Here is a 19,740-nt window from a genome sequence, read left to right as displayed (position 1 = left end):
AAGCTGCAAGGAGCATCATTTTTGGTCTGTGTGCAGTCTTATGCACATGGACCAGTATTTTCAACACAGACTTGAAGTCCATGTGGAAAAAGTGCACTAATCTGGTCGTCTGATTTATGGGCCAAACTAGTGCTTGTAAATACAATCCAAGAAAAAAATGAGCATATACCATGTGGTAAGTAAATAAAAATAGTAATTGTACATGTACATTACATAGGGTACTTAGTTGACACTATTTTGATAAAAAAAGAAAAAAGAGCATTTAAGTCATCCCACCACGACATGGTGAACCCAATCTGGTTCACCTTGTCGTGGTGGGATGGTTTTTACCCTATGTTATTTACATGTATTATCATTACTATTTACTTACTACAGGGTAAATGCTCATTTTGCTTTTTTTTCCTTGGGTTATGTTGGTGAAATGGCCACAATGTGAACGTGCTCCTACACATTGCACATATACCAACTTATTCTCCGGCTCACTTCTTTGGTTCTGTAGTGCTTGTAAATAGCAGGCTGCTCCTGTTCCTGCCTACTAGGTGGCACATATGTCCGTCGCGATCCGTTTTCATACATCTAAATTTAAAAAATCAGCAAAAATTGGATGCTACTTGGATGTTGTGTGGGATCCTTTTATATGCACCATGGACTTAGAGCGTCATCTGAGATTCTGAAGAGAATAGTGCATGGTGTGATTTTTCTCACGGACAGTGGGACCCAGAAAAAAAATTAATCTGAACAGCGCTATAGAATAACCTGGATCAGTGCGCTGTCCGTGTGCTACGCGAATAAAAATCAGTCAGCGCACATCCGACTTTTACGCGCGAACGCTAAAGCTGACACCTGAAGACACTTGTCATGTTCCCTCAGCTCATTCACACGTCCATGCTTCGCTTATCGGAGTATGTGACTTATCCCAATTTTGTGGAAAGGATATCACACAGATACAACACCACCCCACTTATCCCACTTTGAGCAGGGGGTTGGACCAGATGGCCCAGGAGGTCCCTTCCAACTCTGCGATTCTATGATTAAGGCTGGAGGTCCACCAAAAAAGTTGGAGCCATATCCGAGGACATGTCTGATCAAAATGGGCAATATTTATTTCAACCTGTCCAAAGAGGGTGGTCTTGAGTCTCTTGACCATATTATGAGCATTTTTTGGTGGGATTTAACGCTCCCTATTAAGGCAGGTGGACATGAGTGGATTTTCTTTTCCGTCCGAGAAAAACGGATCATTTATGAAAATGACACTCTGATCAAACTCGGTATGAACCAATTCGCTCGGATCATAAGATGGAGTAAAAATTGTCTCCATCTTCTCCATTCCGTCAGTGGAAATCGGACTGCACTAAGATGTCATTCGAGTGCAGTCCGATGGTTTCCACAGACTTATTGGCCGAGTGCGACCCGAATATAGGATTAAAGTCAGGCGTGCAGCAATTTTATCCTCAGAGATGGAATTTATCCTGGGATTAGCATTGGTCCGAGTGTGATCCGATGTTTTGTCAGATCGCTCTCGGGCCGATAATACGCTCATCTGCATGAGCCCTAAATCCAACAGTAATGTTGGGAAGTACGATGAAAATGTGAGGATGACAATCAAAAACTGCAGCTCTTTAAAACTTGCAATTTCATACTTTAAGTGCAAACCTAAAATGGCACATGTAACATTGCGCTTCTTAAAAGCTAGTTATATATTCCCAGAGAATTCCTATAAATAATGAATTCACTAATGGCAGAACCGGTGAGGAAAGAACTGCAGTTAAGACGATGATCTCCCCGGGGAGTGCTTTGCCTGGAGATGAATCACTTTGCTATTTTCAGTTGACAGTAAGTTGCAAACATTGTTTTTGAAAGTTTAGAAGGAACGATATCCATACCGAACCACTACTATTGCGTTATCTGGTGATCACTGTGCTCTGATAAGGTCTATTATATTGCACATAATGGGTATCTTTTAAAAAGAAAAAAAATTATCCTCTCCTAGGCATATACAAATGTGGCAGGACTAGTCCGGAGGGTAGCGCATCCCCCCAGACTAGTCCAGCCTCTGATCACACTTACCTGTGCATGATTGACATCCTTCATACATTCGCCATCATGGTAGAACCACCGGCAGCTTGTATCCATGTGGGAGATTTCCAATATTTCTACCATCCATTTTATTGTGCTTGGGGTCTGCAAATATTAAAAGAGGCCCCTACTACTTCTCCCTCATCTGCCGCAGGAGTGCTCAGCGAAACTTTACTGTAAATCGTACTTCTGTTTCTTGTCCTTAGTTATCTACTTCTCGGTTTTGCACAGATACAGCACAATGCCCAATGTTAACCTACTGTATGTGCTGGTCCATATTGGCAATTATACAAGGGCAATAACTCGCAGGCAGTACACGGACAAGGGCACAGAGCTGCGCTACACGGACAAGTGCACGGAGCTGCGCTACACGGACAAGTGCACGGAGCTGCGCTACACGGACAAGTGCACAGAGCTGCGCTATACTGACAAGTGCACGGAGCTGCGCTACACGGACAAGTGCACAGAGCTGCGCTACACGGACAAGTGCACGGGCTGCGCTACACGGACAAGTGCACGGAGCTGCGCTATACTGACAAGTGCACGGAGCTGCGCTACACGGACAAGTGCACGGAGCTGAGCTACACGGACAAGTGCACGGAGCTGAGCTACACGGACAAGTGCACGGAGCTGTGCTACACGGACAAGTGCACGGGATGCGCTACACGGACAAGCGCACGGAGCTGCGCTACACTGACAAGTGCACGGAGCTGCGCTACACGGACAAGCGCACAGAGCTGCGCTACACGGACAAGCGCACGGAGCTGAGCTACACGGACAAGCGCACAGAGCTGCGCTACACGGACAAGTGCACGGAGCTGAGCTACACGGACAAGCGCACAGAGCTGCGCTACACGGACAAGTGCACGGAGCTGCGCATGGACCCTGTCATGTCCACAACTTATGGACTGCTTTGATAATGACTGCTTTAGGTGGAATTACTCTTAGTTCAGTTTTCTAAACAATACAGTGACAAACTTATTTCACTATATGGTAAGTCCCCAAAAAGGAGAACATAGCCCACTCTTATTTCATAGGCCAATTCAGTAGCAACAAAGCCAAGGATGTGGAAACATTTCCTTCCCTTAAGTGCAAGACGTTATGGAGAAATCCCATTGCATTATAACAATGTATCACCACCGCTCAATTATTGCTTAATTATGTCAGTAACAGGGATGTTTTAATTTCCAGATTAGAATTAAATACAATTTTGTAGGCATGTATCCATCACTTTATAATAAAGATTTATTAAGCAGGGATTTCTCACCGTAGGGGCTTTTTGCTGCATAGGGCACCACGAGACATGGTGGCATCCTGAGATCTACAGTCCCAGAGTACGTACGAGCCAGTGCAGTGCATGGATGATGACTGCTCCATTCCCGAGCTGAGCTAACAGGATCTGTAGGGTACCAACCGTCGGACCACCCAGCAAGCTATTAAGCTGAGAATAACCAGCATCCTTGTGCTATTCAGCCATATTGGCATTACTTACTGTCCTGCATGGCGCCTCTTCTGGAGCACCACTTTGTGCAGCCTCCCTGTGCTGTGACACTTCTTTTCCGGTGCAGTGATGTCTTTATGTGCATCATTCCTTTGCTGTAATATTATAGTGTGGATTATACCTGCACAAGACTGTGCCATTTTTGTGCAAACACTAGACTGGGATCCCACTGATTTTGGTGGTTGCAGTCAACATTCGTGTGATATGTATGCACCACTCCACCTTGATTGGTGCAAGATTGGGTGATGGTTATCAGTATTTAGTACTTATGGTTTCTTTCCATCATTGCTATAATCCCAGTGTCTTTTACCAGGACTGCTGTCTAATATTTCCGCTTATTCCCACTTTATGGGACCACTCAGACTTGACGCTTCCAAGTTTCCTATAACCATCCTTCAAGGTTAAGCTGCATCTACGTTGCAGGATAATCATGAACAAGCGTTGCTTCACGATTATCTTGCAGTGTAAACTGGCTGCCAATCACCCGATGAACGACCAAAACGCTTGCTCTTAGGGTGGCATTAAATTTTATGCAGCATAAAAATAAAAAAAATGATCTTTTTCAGTGATGCCATCATCCTGTGTAAACAGGTCTCGAGCTGCCGAGAACTAAGGCAGCCTATGCGCACAGAGCGATCTAAGTGCGCATCGTTTGCTTGGTCTCCCTGTAAAAACAGGCATTCAAACGACCACCAATCGGTACCACCGGTCGTTCCCGGCTAAACAGACCCTCACTGTCTGTGCAAACAAACATTAAACCATCCACGGAAAGACTCCGTCCTGCAGTTTTTTATTGTTTACCATCAACTAATATTTTGGTGTAAGTAATAAATTTAAAAAAAACCTACAAACATTATTAATCCAAATCAATATTTAATTTGTAAAAAACAAAAACAAAACAAAACAAACATAGCAAAGATTAATTACGTCAGTGCTTTAGGTCCTTCAATGCAAGTGTCAACATTAAAGACCCCTCTGGCAAATATAGGATTAAGGCTTCAAACCCTGGTTGGGTGTGTGGTTGTAAAGGTGCATTCCAAGCTTGGTTAGCCATCTGCTGATCCATGAAATTACTGGGCGAGTCCCATCGTATTGTCTGCTCTGCAGAGAAAAAGGGATCTAAATCGCCCAGATCGACTCCATGGACCCCTGTGCCAGCATCAGTCATTAAGCCTTTCAACCACGAGCCTGTCGGAGAGAGGGGCAGAGACCACAAAGCCGACTCTGCCCTTGGGTACTTTCAGATTGTCAAAAAAAACACCAACATGTGAGGTTTCGTCGTACAATGCACAGCTGCTTATACAAAATCCATTTTACAGAAGCGGCAGGGTGCGCTACCCAGAGGCGCCAGTTGAGCCACTATGGCGCCAGTTACAGCGCTATCGGGTGAAATGAGTGTAGAGGTCCATGCCGGCAACCACCAGCTGGAGTGGCGAAGCCCAGCCCGTTAGTATATGGTACTTTTGCAATTTTGGGTTTCTGATTATAATTCTATGTTAAAAAAAATTATAAAAAACACACAACAGTACTATATAGAGCTGCCTTCCTGAAGATAGGACTTAAGGGGGTTATCCAAATTTGGAATCACTTATTTTTTTTTCTTACCTAAATGCACGTATTTTTGGGCCCCCTCCCCACCAAAAAAAATGTTTGCATTTGTGTTTCATTACAAATTTTGCCCCGTGTGCCTTCTATGTTGCACAGTCTTTTGCTGACTGCAGAATGGGTAAACTGAGAATCTGACAGTGAGTGAAGTTCTGATAGTTTTATGGGGGAGAGTTGAGTCTTTTTCGGAGCTCCAGTTGTCCATATTGAAGCTGAATGTGCAGAAATCAAAAGCATCTATAAAATCAAAAACTGGGCAAAATATTTTAAATTAAACCACATGGCAAAAATTATTTTCATCCCCCTTAAATACATTTAAGTAAGAAAAATGAATGTTCCCGGCAAGGGGACAACCTCTTTAAAGGCCCATTTCTCAATCCAGCTATTAAGAGTCAGCTCCCAGACACAGTTATACGGTGGTTTGGTCCATGGGCAATGGTAAGACAGACTCAATGCAATACCTCTTGTATAAAATGACTCATCGAAAGCTGGATTAATATATATATATATATATATATATATATATATATATATATATATATATATATATATATATATATATATATAAAAAAACACCCATCAAGGCCACCAGTAGATATCTATTAAAATTGTGCATGGCTCACAGAAATTTAATTTAGGCTATAACTAGTGATGAGCGAACGTGCTCGGATAAGGTGTTATCTGAGCATGCTCGGGTGCTAACCGAGTGTCTTCGGCATGCGTGAAAAATGTGTTTCATGTCTCGTGGCTGTTAGACTGCTTTCACATTGGCGTTTCATGCAGCAGCGCCGGCCTGCGCACGGCCGCCGCTAAGCCCCGCCCCCTCCGGTAGCTCCGCCTATGGGCGCATGACGCTGCATGTGACCTGCGTCCCCTATCTTTAGCATTGGGGACGCAGGCCGTGCGCAGATATGCGTTTGCCGGCGCATGCGCCCTTTTTCCATAGGCGGAGCTACCGGAGGAGGCGCGGCAGGGGGCGGGGGTTAGCGGCGGCCGTGCACAGGCCGACGCTGCTGCATGAAACGCTAATGTGAAAGCAGCCTTAGACAGCTGCAACACATGCAGGGATTGCTTAACAAACAGGTAATCCATGGATGTGTTGTCGAACAGCCGTGAGACATGCAGCCGCAGGGACTCAAACAAATTTTTCGTGCACGCAACAAAAAGTAGGGTGCCTGATACAACCCCCGATTCATCCCCGGCTAAATTTGCTCCCTGGGTGCATTAGAAAAGGTTCACATACACTTCTTATCCTAGTTTAGCCCAGAATATTCCCACCTGTGCCATTGGCAGATGACGGACCCTGCAGACCCCACATAAGTTGGTTTAGGAAAGGAACCCAAGGAGCCACAGCAGCAGAGCAAATTATTTTACTATATAATTTATCCCTTTTTTTACACCTAGAACCTGAGGGAGTTATTGGTCACAAAACCCAGAGACTCTGCCAGCACGATGCCGGCAGGGTCCAAGATCGGTCTCTGCACATGGATCCATGATATAAAAGCCTTAAGATTGCAAAAACGCCACTCCTGAGAGAATCATCTTAATGGTGGTGAAGGTGTGGCAGCAGCAGGAATGAAGGGAAGGGGGTTCAGCCGGCCGCCTAGAGCTCAGCTGCGAGGATTAGCCCTGACCAAAAAAAAAAAACAAATGAGGTTATAAGGCGCAATACAATTGAACTTTGGCGCAGACAAGACTGCAGCCTGTAGAAATGGGAAGGGAGATGGCTTATTCGACAGAGCACAGCTCAAGGAGGGCAGGGTACGCTGATAACTTAACACTCATGTCAACAGAGCACCGCACTCACAGCACATTCTCACATGGTCTGCGGACTTCAAAACTGCAGAAAAAAGAAAAGCTGAAGAAGAAAACATAAAAGGAGAATAGAAATGTTCGCATCAATAAAGTAATGGATGGGGAGGTTGGGGGCTGCAGTAAGACTGCAGCTCAGCGTTTTGGTCTTGGCACCTGTTCTTCCATCTATCGTAACCAGATGAAACATTCAGACGGTCTTCCTGGCAGTCAGCACCCGGACTATAGAGCCCACGCCACCTACTGCCAAAGCCTGCAGAGAAGACAAAGAATACAATCAGAGGCTGCACGTATATGTCACTTAGGCTGGGGGTAGACGGCAACACGGGTCGGCGGACAAAGATCACTATGTCACCGCTACAATCGCAGCACAACACAAGGGAATGACGACTCATGTGGTATTGTAACAAGCAAGCAAGTTGCAAAAAAAAAAAAATCATGCAAAAATTCCAGCAGGGTATGATTTCTTTTCTTTCGCAACTTACTTGTTAGGCTAAGTGCCCACATTGCAGAAATGCTGCAGAGTTGTCCGCAGTATTTCCGCAACTCCCCTCTGCGGGTAAAACGCATGCGGAATTCGCAAGCGTTTTTAGCTTGCAGAATGCTAGAGCTTTTCCAAGCGATTCGAAGCATCACTTGGAAAAGTGACTGACAGGTTGGTCACACTTGTCAAGCATAGTGCTTGACAAGTGTGACCAACTTTAAACTATTGATGCTGCCTATGCAGAATCAATAGTAAAAGATAGGATGTTAAAAATAATAAAAAAAATAGGGATATACTCACCTTCTGTCGGCCCTCGGAGCCCTCCCGGTAGTCATTGTCGCAGGCGGCAAGTTCCGTTCCCAGGGATGCCTTGCGACAATGACCTCTGATGACGCAGCGGTCTCGCGAGGTCATTCGCGCAATGCATCCCTTGGAACGGAAGATGCCGCCAGCCCCAATGAGGGCTGGGAGGGCTCTGGAGGCCGACAGAGGGTGAGTATATCCCTATTTTTTATTTTAATTCTATTTTTTACAGGAATATGGTACCCAGGGCCTGGAGGAGAGTCTTCTCTCCTCCAGACCCTGGGTACCATCCACACATGAAGCGCTCACTTTATGCATGGTGGGCATAGCCACATGAGTAAAGTAAACGTTTCAGTGCAATCCTATGGTGGCAGAATCACCGCGATTCCACAGAAATAATGGACATGCTGCGGATTTTACCACTATGCGATTCCGCAGCGGAAAAATCCGCAGCATTGACACAGCAACTGCGGAATCCCATAGGATTGCATGGGGATGCGTCTTTTAAGCGTTTCTGCGGCCGCAAAAACGCGTCGGAAATGCTAAGAAAACACAACGTGGGCACATAGCCTTACAGTACCACGCGAGTCACCATTCCCTTGCATTGCACAGCTAAATTGCAGTGCAATGCAAGGGAATGGCGACTCACGTGGTACCATAGTGACCTTTGGCGGCACAACCAGTGAACGGCAAAAGTCACTGCAGGATAATAGCGTTCTGACATCGTGCAGCGCTAGACCCCCACTGCTGGGACCAAATTAACTTTATTCCCCCCGGCAATTCAGGCACCACTGAGTGATAGGGAGCGGTGGTTGTAACCACGCCACTGGCACCGACTGATGCCCGGCTCTACTGCTGGTGGCCAATAGGTTCACTTGGCCTAGTCACAATATGATTACATCTCATTATACGGGGCTTAGGGAGTCCGTGACATGTACCACTGTAGCGCCACAGACACTTTTGGGCATGAGCGGGATACATGTCAGCATAGCCTTAATGTGTGCTTACCTTCTCATGCCACTGCAATAGAACAGCACTGCTGTTGTCGGAAGGGCTCTCAAAGCCTTTATAGATGTATTTCATTAGCAGGTCCACGCTGTTCTTATCCAGAGACTGAACGGCCTTCTCTATCTCGTTGGATTTAAAGGAGATGAGAACTTTCAGCACCAGACTCTCTGCTCGATCCTGAAACAGGAATACGACCACTGTTGAGATTGGAATCTGACTGCAAAGTTATACTAGACCTTGAAATGAATGAAAAAACTCCTAGGTGTCCGATGCAAACAGTATGGCTGAGAAAAAGGGGACAACTCTCTTCTCGGTCCCGTTCATGTCCAGATGGGACAACAAGTTCCATTTACAGTGATGACACCTGCCGACATGGTCGACGTAGGCTATCATACATCTCGGCAGCACAAGTCCACTTTACCCAGGATGATGTGCTGCGGAGAATGAGGATCATTTGTGTTGTGCAAATCAAAAGATCATCTCATCTGCCGAACGAGTATTTTGCTCATTCGTCGGCTGATTGGAAACGTGTGTAGACTGCACCATTAAGTCCTAGGACCCAGATAATCGCACAGTGTAAATGGACCTTAACTGATGTATGTGCCTTATCATGCCTGGGGTTTCAGACAGGACAGAGGAGAAGCCAACGCATTCTCTAACCTGTGCCACGTTCAGTAGTTTGCAGACTCTTTGCATTATGAGCAGTTTCTATGAGCAGGAATAATGCAATACCCTGCCAGGCAGCTGCATGCACGCCGCTCCTTATGAACCCCAGAAATAAGGTTCCTTGGTTCTGGGGAAGTATTGGCCACTAGTTATGAGCGGACATGCTCGGATAAAGCGTTATCTGAGCATGCTCGGGTGCTAACCAAGTGTCTTCCGCGTGCTCGAATAATATTTTCCAGTCCCCGCTGCTGCATGTCACAAGGCTTTTCGACAGCTGCAACACATGCAGGGATAGTCTGTTTGTTAGTTAATACCTGAGTGTGTTGCAGCTGTCTAACAGCCTTGAGACATGCAGCCGCGGGGACTGGAACATATTATCTGAGTATGCCAAAGACACTCGGTTACCACCAGAACATGCTGAGATAACGCTTTATCCAAGCACATTCTCTTATCATTATAGGTCACCCATGTGCAGTGTTTTTCATTCAGACAAGCGTATATTCGGTCAGTGTTCTGTCCGTGTGATCAACAGACTGACCCAATAATAACCAGCACATAGCAGCGATTGTCATCTGGTCCATATGAAACAGAATGCAGCATGGACCAGGCTAGTGCATGTCAATAGCAGGCAGCTCCTAGGAGCAGCACACAGAGTAAGTCATGTCCGTAATTTGCAAATGCACCTGGCCCGTGGTTTAATATGTCTGTCTGAACCGGTCCTCACTCAAGAAATATATACAGAAATATCCGAGCACCCACATCTCAAAAAAGTAGTGTAACCAGGTTCATACCCCCAGCCACGCAAGACTTACAATGAAATAACAGATTTTTCAGACCCCACTGCAGTTATCACCCCTATACATGAAAAGTGAAGTCCACGTTGCAAATCCATGGCATTTGTGCAACATAATTAGCACAGTGCAGATCGAAAAAAATAGTGTAATATGCTGTGGAAGCGTGTAAATCTACCCTTTTGGTGCATTTATGTTGTCTCATGAAGGACTTTATGAAGAAACCTCCTGTAAATGAATATTATTTGTGATCTTACCTTAGCCGATTGATTCTTTGTATTAATTGGTGGATTCTTCAGTGCAGCCTGCAGAGCGCCCATCATGTTTCCTGTACTTAGGAGTTAAGGAAATCATAAAACGAGAACTGGTTTCCATCTGAACAATCATGAATGTAAAGAGGAGGATGACTAACGCATCCAAAATGGATGCAACACATACCCCATGTACTTATAAACGCTGCATGTCACATCAAAACATAAACCATGTTTTTAAAAGGGTTGTCCAGTAGTTTTAGACTGTTGGCCTATCCTTAAGATAGTGCATCAATATCAGATCGTGGGGGTGCGACATCTGGCACCCGCACTGATCAGATGTTGCAAGTGCCGGCCAGACATCAACAGGTGTGGAGCTGCACAACCTCTGTGCCCGCAGGGACGCGAACATGTCACTCGAGCACCCACGATACTCGGTGCATACTGGGGCACCCTCACCAAACTCCAGTTAGAAGCACTTACGCTCATCACTACTCAAAACTTATATAAGCAATTTTTAGCCATATTTATACCCCTTTTATGCATGTAACAGCTCCTCAGTATAATACACTTTCATAAGCCATTACTCTGAGCTGTGGCAGCCTGGATCAATATAGTCATCCTAAACATAGCTGAGGAACGCCCATCAACACTAATAGCAATATCGACAGTATATCTATAATAATAAATGCCCTAACCAGCTTCCGGTTGTAACAACTTCCGTCCAGTTGTAACCGGTGACGTCACCGCACACACACGCACGTTAACCCTCAACACACCACACCGCCTCAACACACACTCCTCTCACCTTTCACCTCCACTCATGTCCACTCACTCTTTCACTCCACATACGTTCCTTTCTCTCACTCCGTTTCTCATACTCACACAGTCATCGTCGCTGCCCCGACATCTTCCTCCGCCGCCGCGATCCAGGATCCAGATGTTCTCCAGGCCGCCGACATCGGGATCCAAAAAGATGGCGTCGGCGAAATCTCGCGAGATTACGCCGACGCCATTTTGGATCCCGATGTCGCCCATGCCAGCGACATGTTGTTGCGGCGACGCCATCTTGAATATCGCGGGACTTCACGAAATCCAAGATGGCGTCCTGCAAGAACATGTCGGCGGCCTGGAGAACGTCTGGATCCTGGATCGCGGCGGCGGAGGAAGATGTCGGGGCAGCGATGATGACGGTGTGAGTATGAGAAACGGAGTGAGAGAAAGGAACGTATGTGAAGTGAAAGAGTGAGTGGACATGAGTGGAGGTGAAAGGTGAGAGGAGTGTGTGTTGAGGCGGTGTGGTGTGTTGAGGGTTAACAAGAGGTGTGAGGCTGTGTGCACACGCTGCGGATTTTGCTGCGGTGTACAGTACCATGATTCCCTATGGGAATCAAAAACCGCAGTGCAGACGGTGCGGAATTTTCCACGCGGATTATCTGCGGTTTTCAATCCGCAGAAAGAATTGACATGTCAATTCTTTCTGCGGATTCTCCTGCGGTTTGCCATCTCCTCTATTGAGGAGATGAAAAACCGCAGGGCAAAACCGCAGAGCAATCCGCAGGTCTTTTGACCTGCGGTTTCACCTGCAGATTTTACAAAATCCGCGCGGATGAATCCGCACCTAATCCGCAGCGTGTGCACACAGCCTTAACGACGTCGGCGAAATCTCGCGAGATTTCGCCGACGCCATCTTGCATTCGTGAAATTGCGTCATTTACCTCACGCCGACTTGCTGTGCGGACGCTTGGCATTGCCTGTACCACCATAACTACTGCTGCCTTGGTCCTATGCCTGTTTACTGCCGGTGTCTAATTACAGGGCCAATTTGCCTCTACCGCCATAACTACTGCTGCCTTGCTCCTCTGCCGGTGTCTAATTACAGGGCCAATTTGCCTATACCGCCATAACTACTGCTGCCTTGCTCCTCTGCCGGTGTCTAATTACAGGGCCAATTTGCCTATACCGCCATAACTACTGCTGCCTTGCTCCTCTGCCGGTGTCTAATTACAGGGCTAATTTGCCTCTACCGCCATAACTACTGCTGCCTTGCTCCTCTGCCGGTGTCTAATTACAGGGCTAATTTGCCTATACCGCCATAACTACTGCTGCCTTGCTCCTCTGCCGGTGTCTAATTACAGGGCCAATTTGCCTATACCGCCATAACTACTGCTGCATTGCTCCTCTGCCGGTGTCTAATTACAGGGCCAATTTGCCTATACCGCCATAACTACTGCTGCCTTGCTCCTCTGCCGGTGTCTAATTACAGGGCTAATTTGCCTCTACCGCCATAACTACTGCTGCCTTGCTCCTCTGCCGGTGTCTAATTACAGGGCTAATTTGCCTCTACCGCCATAACTACTGCTACCTTGCTCCTCTGCCGGTGTCTAATTACAGGGCCAATTTGCCTATACCGCCATAACTACTGCTGCCTTGCTCCTCTGCCGGTGTCTAACTACAGGGCCAATTTGCCACTACCACTTCATAACTACTGCTGGGCAATTACAGGGTCAATTAGTATCTGTTTACTCTACAATACTCCAGGACGCCTTCTTCACTGCCAGATAACTGCCAAATAGACTCCTTTACCTGTGCCAACATGAGTCATAACAAAAAGTATGCCAATGCCAGTGAAAGGAAGGCAGCTTTAGCACTACGACAAAAACAACGCCGTGCTAATGAGACTCCTGAGGAAAAACACCATCGCCTTGAGAAGATTAAGGCTTATAAACGCCGTCGCCTCACACACGAATCCCCTAACTCTAAATCCATAAGATTGGCTGAAGAAGCCTCTGCACGCCGTCACCGCCGACAACAGACGGCCTCTTCCTCATCATTATTATTAGACTCACAACAGGATGCTTCCACATCAGCATGTGGAACAATTTACTGCTACACTTCATCCCATATGCCGTTCACTGACATAACTAATCAGCAATCTGTTTCTGCCCTATCAATACCACCATTCAATACCGATGCCCAGTATGCCAATGCCAGTGAAAGGAAAGCAGCTTTAGCACTACGACAAAAACAACGCCGTGCTAATGAGACTCCTGAGGAAAAACAGCATCGACTTGACAAGATTAAGGCTTATAAACGCCGTCGTCTCACACACGAATCCCCTAACTCTAAATCTATTACATTGGCTGAAGAAGCCTCTACACGCCATCACCGCCAACAACAGACGGCTTCTTCCTCATCATCTATAATAATAAATGCCCTAACCAGCTTCCGGTTGTAACAACTTCCGTCTAGTTGTAACCGGTGACGTCAACACACACGCACATGTTAACCCTCAACACACCACACCGCCTCAACACACACTCCTCTCACCTTTCACCTCCACTCACTCTTTCACTCCACATACGTTCCTTTCTCTCACTCCGTTTCTCATACTCACACCGTCATCGTCGCTGCCCCGACATCTTCCTCCGCCGCCGCGATCCTGGATCCAGACGTTCTCCAGGCCGCCGCCATGTTCTTGCGGCGACGCCATCTTGGATTTTGTGAAATCCCGCGAGATTCAAGATGGCGTCGCCGCAAGAACATGTCGCTGGCGTGGACGACTCGGGATCCAAAAAGATGGCGTCGGCGAAATCTCGCGAGATTACGCCGACGCCATTTTGGATCCCGATGTCGTCCACGCCGGCGACATGTTCTTGCGGCGACGCCATTTTGGATCGGCGAAATCCCGCGATAGTCAAGATGGCGTCGCCGGAAGAACATGTCGCCGGCGTGGACGACGTCGGGATCCAAAATGGCGTCGGCGAAATCTCGCGAGTTTTCGCCGATGCCATTTTGGATCCCGACGTCGTCCTCGCCGGCGACATGTTCTTCCGGCGACGCTATCTTGACTATCGCGGGATTTCACGATACTCAAGATGGCGTCGCCGCAAGAACATGTCGCCGGCGTGGAAAACGTCTGGATCCAGGATGGCGCCGGCGGAAGATGTCGGGGATCGTGGAGCAGCGGCGATGACGGCGTGAGTATGAGAGACGGAGTGAGAGAAGGGGTCGTATGTGGAGTGAAAGAGTGAGTGGAGATGGTGAAAGGTGAGAGGAGTGTGTGTTGAGGAGTGTGTGTGTTGAGGGTTAACATGGCAAGAGGTGTGATGCTATCGCATCCTCCCGATGCGATAGCATCGGGCCATAATCTAGTGTGATATATTCATATATCTGATACTCAGGAAGAAGTCTCAAGAAAAAGATATACCCGACAACTGCAGAGGGGGATACGTGGAAGAGGGCGGCAGACCTTGTGGCATGGGAAGAGGACATCCTAGGGGACCAGGAGCCCTTGCTGACTGCAGCAGGGGATCCACAAAATTTGGGCCACTTACTGCCCCCTGCCTATACCCATACATCCTTATCTTGGCCTGACCTACATGTGTCCTCAATACCTAGGGTGGAGCGGAGGTGCCTGACGGTGGCTTATTGCCCATGATAACAATGGGTTGGGCATCTCAGATTTTAAAATCCGTCATTGGGAATGAGTAAGGAGCCCCTTACATGGCTGACTAGTCCTGCAGAAACTAGCAGGCTCAGCCATTGTTAGTCCGATGTGTACGGCTCCATCTAGACATCATGTCCGCAGATATTCACAGTACGGCCAAACAATGCTAAACGTGCCATGAATTTCCACCTTCCCCAAGTCTCAGGATCCCACTTCCTGCATTCCTAAACTGCAAGCAAGCCCCGGCTTGTGACTGTGCACTGCCTGATAACACGAGATGTGTAACAGCCCAGGTGTGTACACAGCGCCAAACACTCCCGAAACAGTGGAAAGGTCACAATCTGTGCCCTACCTGCAAAGCTACAAGGGGTCCAGGTCCACAACGCTGCAAAAAGGACGACACGTAATATTGGAATCATCACCGACTGCTCACTTATTTGACCCTTGGCCATTCATAAAAAAAAGGGATAGAATGATTCCCCCAATGATGGAGGGGGGCATCTGCACAAGACCACTGCAATACAAAGACCGCACAAACAGAGGAAGGCCTGTCTATAGGATGCAATATTGATGCTAGGAACCTGTGGCCCCCCCAACAACTGTTGCAAAACTACAGCTCCGGCGATGCCCCGACAGCCACATTACTGGAGCTGTGGTTGAGGTTGGAGCCCAAGGATCAGAATAAAAATGTTTTCTGGATTTATGTAAATAAAGTTTTGTTGTTTTCAGTTCCAGAACATTTTCAAAATCTCCGTTTGCCGTCATTGAACGAAAACTCGTATTTATTTACATCCCGACACCCGTACAAAACTAATTCTGAGAGTCTTTTTGCAGTCTATGCGATTGCAGATAAACAGCAGGCACTCCACATGGAGGGAACATTTACCTGCACGGACACAAAAAATGGGCTTCATCGGTTACCGCTTTTTCTGCCACTTTCATTCTACGCCACTCATATAAAATGGACATAAATACCTTATAATAACCATCACCTATCCAGTCTCCAGTGGTCGCCGACGCACCTGCAGAAATGACATCACATCCATCTCTATGTGAGCGCTGCAGACAGTCGCTGGCCTTGGTGGAGTTATTTGCATATGGCACAAGATTGCTGAGGCCAGTGATTGACTGCAGCGGTCACATGAATTATGTATGACACATGATCGCCGCAGGACCAGCCAGGAGCATCTTTAGTGGATTGTTCGATATCACATTTTTTTCCAAGTGGATAATTGGGGTGTAGTATGAAACAAAAATTAAAAAAAAAAAAAAATCACCTGCGGATGTTGTTGCAAATCCAGGGATGTGTAAAATGCAGGTTTTGCTGCGCATCTGTGTGTGAGGTTTTCTAATAAATCATCCATTATTTCCACGGTGCACGCCTCCACAATGGCAGCGCTCACACAGGAAGGAAAAGAAGCAAGAGGTGGCGACACGCAGGTTCCTCTTTACATAGAATTCATATAAGTGCACCACAATTACACCTACACAAGCAGCAGCGCAGAAATGCAGCAGAGTCCAATGAGTCACAGCGCTCCTGTGTCTCCACATCAGTACTACGATAACAAACCCAGCTCGGCTGCATTTGCCACAGCGCCCTGGCTCGGCTGCATTTGCCACAGCGCCCTGGCTCGGCTGCATTTGCCACAGCGCCCTGGCTCGGCTGCATTTGCCACAGCGCCCTGGCTCGGCTGCATTTGCCACAGCGCCCTGGCTCGGTTGCATTTGCCACAGCGCCCTGGCTCGGCTGCATTTGCCACAGCGCCCTGGCTCGGTTGCATTTGCCACAGCGCCCTGGCTCGGTTGCATTTGCCACAGCGCCCTGGCTCGGTTGCATTTGCCACAGCGCCCTGGCTCGGCTGCATTTGCCACAGCGCCCTGGCTCGGCTGCATTTGCCACAGCGCCCTGGCTCGGCTGCATTTGCCACAGCGCCCTGGCTCGGCTGCATTTGCCACAGCGCCCTGGCTCGGCTGCATTTGCCACAGCGCCCTGGCTCGGCTGCATTTGCCACAGCGCCCTGGCTCGGCTGCATTTGCCACAGCGCCCTGGCTCGGTTGCATTTGCCACAGCGCCCTGGCTCGGCTGCATTTGCCACAGCGCCCTGGCTCGGCTGCGTCCGTAGCTGTCACTAATAAATATATATATACACACACACACACATACATATGTATCTACCATACACACAGCAGCCTTGCTGCGCATTCCCGGGCACGTACACCGCACACACCTGTACACAGGTACACACAGAAGGATATCCCCTGATGGCGCCGTCCACCTCTCCCTCGTCCGGTCCTTGCTGCCCTTCTCCCGCCTCCTCCTCGTCCACGAACTTGTTCTCATCGTACTCGTCCACATCCACATTGCGGAAGACGGCGGACACCGTGCTCTTCGCCATCCTGTACCGGAGCGCCGGGCGGCAGGAACAGCAGCAGCAGGCAGGGAGCGGCCGGCTCAGTGCGCAGGCGCAGCGGCTTCCGCTCTGACCGCCGGCTTCCTGTACTGACTGTCGCGCTGTGAGGCTCAGGGAGGAGGAGGCCGTCAGCGGGCAGGCAGGGCTGGAGAGCGTCTTCTGCCCTGACATGTATGAAACCTGCATGTAATGAGCTGTCTGCAGCGATTGTGTTATGTGGAGACCATTATATTACACATTTTACATATTGGACTATTTTGACGACTTTTGAGAGGAGACAAAAAAAATGGAAACATAAGGTGTCCTGAAATATATTGGCTGTCTCTAAACGGAGTGTGTTGAGCCCAGACCGCATCCGTCCAGGCCCCACTTCAAGCAGGACGTGTTCCAAACATTCAGCACAGTCCTGAAGACATTAGAAGTGGTAGTAACCGCACATACGTGCTAATGTGAATACCGACCAGTCCGCCAAACAACGCTCTAGACCCCAGACCCCTATATACAGACGCCAGGCTGGACACCCCAGTCTGAGTACACAGCGCTCAGGAGGTCCCTGGATACAGACCCTGGGGCTTCATACAACCCCTGGCAAAAATGATGGAATCACCGGCCTTGGAGGATGATCATTCAGTTGTTTAATTTTGTAGCAATAAAGCAGATCACAGACATGGCACAAAACTAAAGTCATTTCAAATGGCAACTTTCTGGCTTTAAGAAACAGTAAAAGAAATCAAGAACAAAAAACGTGGTAGTCAGTAATGGTTACTTTTTTAAACCAGAGGGGGGAAATTATGGAATCACTCAATTCTGAGGAAAAAATTGTGGCATCACCCTGTAAATTTTCATTCCCAAAACTAACACCTGCATCAAATTAGATCTGCTCGTTAGTCTGCATCTAAGGGTGAGTGCACACGTAGTTGAAGGTGCTGTGGATTTTTCAGCGCGGATTTCCCCTGTGGTTTGACACCTGGACAATGGAGCAGGTGTAAAACCACGGCGGATTCCACACAAAGAAATGACATGCTGTGGATCTGAACCCGCAGCAAATCTGCAGCATGTGCACTGCGTTTTTTTATTTCCATTGAATACAATGGTGCTGTACAAAGCAACAAAATCTGCTGCAGATCCGCAGAGCCCAAAACGCTGCGCATCCGCAGCAGAATCCGCAACGTGTGCACAGCCTAAAAAGGAGTGAGCACACCTTGGAGAGCTGTTGCACCAAGTGGACTGACATGAATCATGGCTCCAACACGAGAGATGTCAATTGAAACAAAGGAGAGGATTATCAAACTCTTAAAAGAGGGTAAATCATCACGCAATGTTGCAAAAGATGTTGGTTGTTCACAGTCAGCTGTGCCTAAAATCTGGACCAAATACAAACAACATAGGAAGGTTGTTAAAGGCAAACATACTGGTAGACCAGGGAAGACATCAAAGCTTCAAGACCGGAAACTTAAAGCAATATGTCTCCAAAACAGGAAATGCACAACAAAACAAATTAGGAACGAATGGGAGTAAACTGGAGTCAACGTCTGTGACCGAACTGTAAGAAACCGCCTAAAGGAAATGGGATTTACAAACAGAAAAGCTAAATGAAAGCCATCATTAACACCTAAACAGAAAAAAACAAGGTTACAATGAGCTAAGGAAAATCAATCGTGGACTTTGGATGACTGGATTAAAGTCATATTCAGTGATGAATCGCAAATCTGCATTCGGCAAGGTGATGATGCTGGAACTTTTGTTTGGTGTCGTTCCAATGAGCATTATAAAGATGACTGCCTGAAGAGAACATGCAAATTTCCACAGTCATTGATGATATGGGGCTGCATGTCAAGGAAAGGCACTGGGGAGATGGCTGTCATTACATCTTCAATAAATGCACAAGGTTATGTTGATATTTTGGACCCTTTTCTTATCCCATCAATTGAAAGGATGTTTGGGGATGATGAAATCATTTTTCAAGATGATAATGCATCCTGCCATAGAGCAAAAACTATGAAAACATTCCTTGAAAAAAGACACATAAGGTCAATGTCATGGCCTGCAAATAGTCCGGATCTCAATCCAACTGAAAATCTTTGGTGGAAGTTGAAGAAAATGGTCCATGACAAGGCTCCAACCTGCAATGCTGATCTGGCAACAGCAATCAGAGAAAGTTGGAGCCAGATTGATGAAGAGTCCTGTTTGACACTCATTAAGGCTACTTTCACACTAGCATTTCCTGGAGCTGCGGAGGGATGCGGACAGCCGCCATGAAGCTCTGCCCACGGCCGCACCTCCTCCGGTCGGCTCCGCCTATGGGCGCATGACGCTGCATGCGGCCTGCATACCCTATCTTTAGCATTGGGTATGCAGGCCGTGCGCAGGAATGCGTTTGCC

At 47.5% G+C, this 19,740-nt stretch overlaps 1 protein-coding gene across 1 annotated transcript; it reads right to left on the bottom strand.

Annotated features, from left to right (window-relative positions):
• Positions 1–4,430: 4,430 nt before the first annotated feature.
• ARPC5 (actin related protein 2/3 complex subunit 5) lies at positions 4,431–17,523 on the bottom strand. The gene is made up of 4 exons (XM_073571322.1): positions 17,204–17,523; positions 10,504–10,576; positions 8,790–8,966; positions 4,431–7,247 (listed from the first exon to the last, which is right to left on the bottom strand). Exons 1-4 carry the CDS (start codon positions 17,341–17,343, stop codon positions 7,185–7,187), a joined length of 453 nt encoding a protein of 150 aa, XP_073427423.1. The 5' UTR covers positions 17,344–17,523; the 3' UTR covers positions 4,431–7,184.
• Between the last annotated feature and the right edge of the window lie 2,217 nt (positions 17,524–19,740).

This window comes from Dendrobates tinctorius, unplaced genomic scaffold (genome assembly GCF_039654945.1).
Source record: "Dendrobates tinctorius isolate UK_male_01 unplaced genomic scaffold, ASM3965494v1 ptg000029l, whole genome shotgun sequence".
NCBI classification, from domain to species: domain Eukaryota; kingdom Metazoa; phylum Chordata; class Amphibia; order Anura; family Dendrobatidae; genus Dendrobates; species Dendrobates tinctorius.
Note: the sequence above shows the minus strand (reverse complement) of the source record. Positions and strands in the feature narration are given on the sequence as shown.

Excerpts from the sequence above, each read along its gene's own strand:
- ARPC5 (XM_073571322.1), bottom strand. The coding sequence starts at position 17,343 with ATGGCGAAGAGCACGGTGTCCGCCGTCTTCCGCAATGTGGATGTGGAC. Across the intron at positions 10,577-17,203 it reads GTGGACGGCGCCATCAGGGG|AGGAAACATGATGGGCGCTC; the intron begins ATATCCTTCTGT and ends ACTCCTAAGTAC. Across the intron at positions 7,248-8,789 it reads TATTGCAGTGGCATGAGAAG|GCTTTGGCAGTAGGTGGCGT; the intron begins GTAAGCACACAT and ends TCTTCTCTGCAG.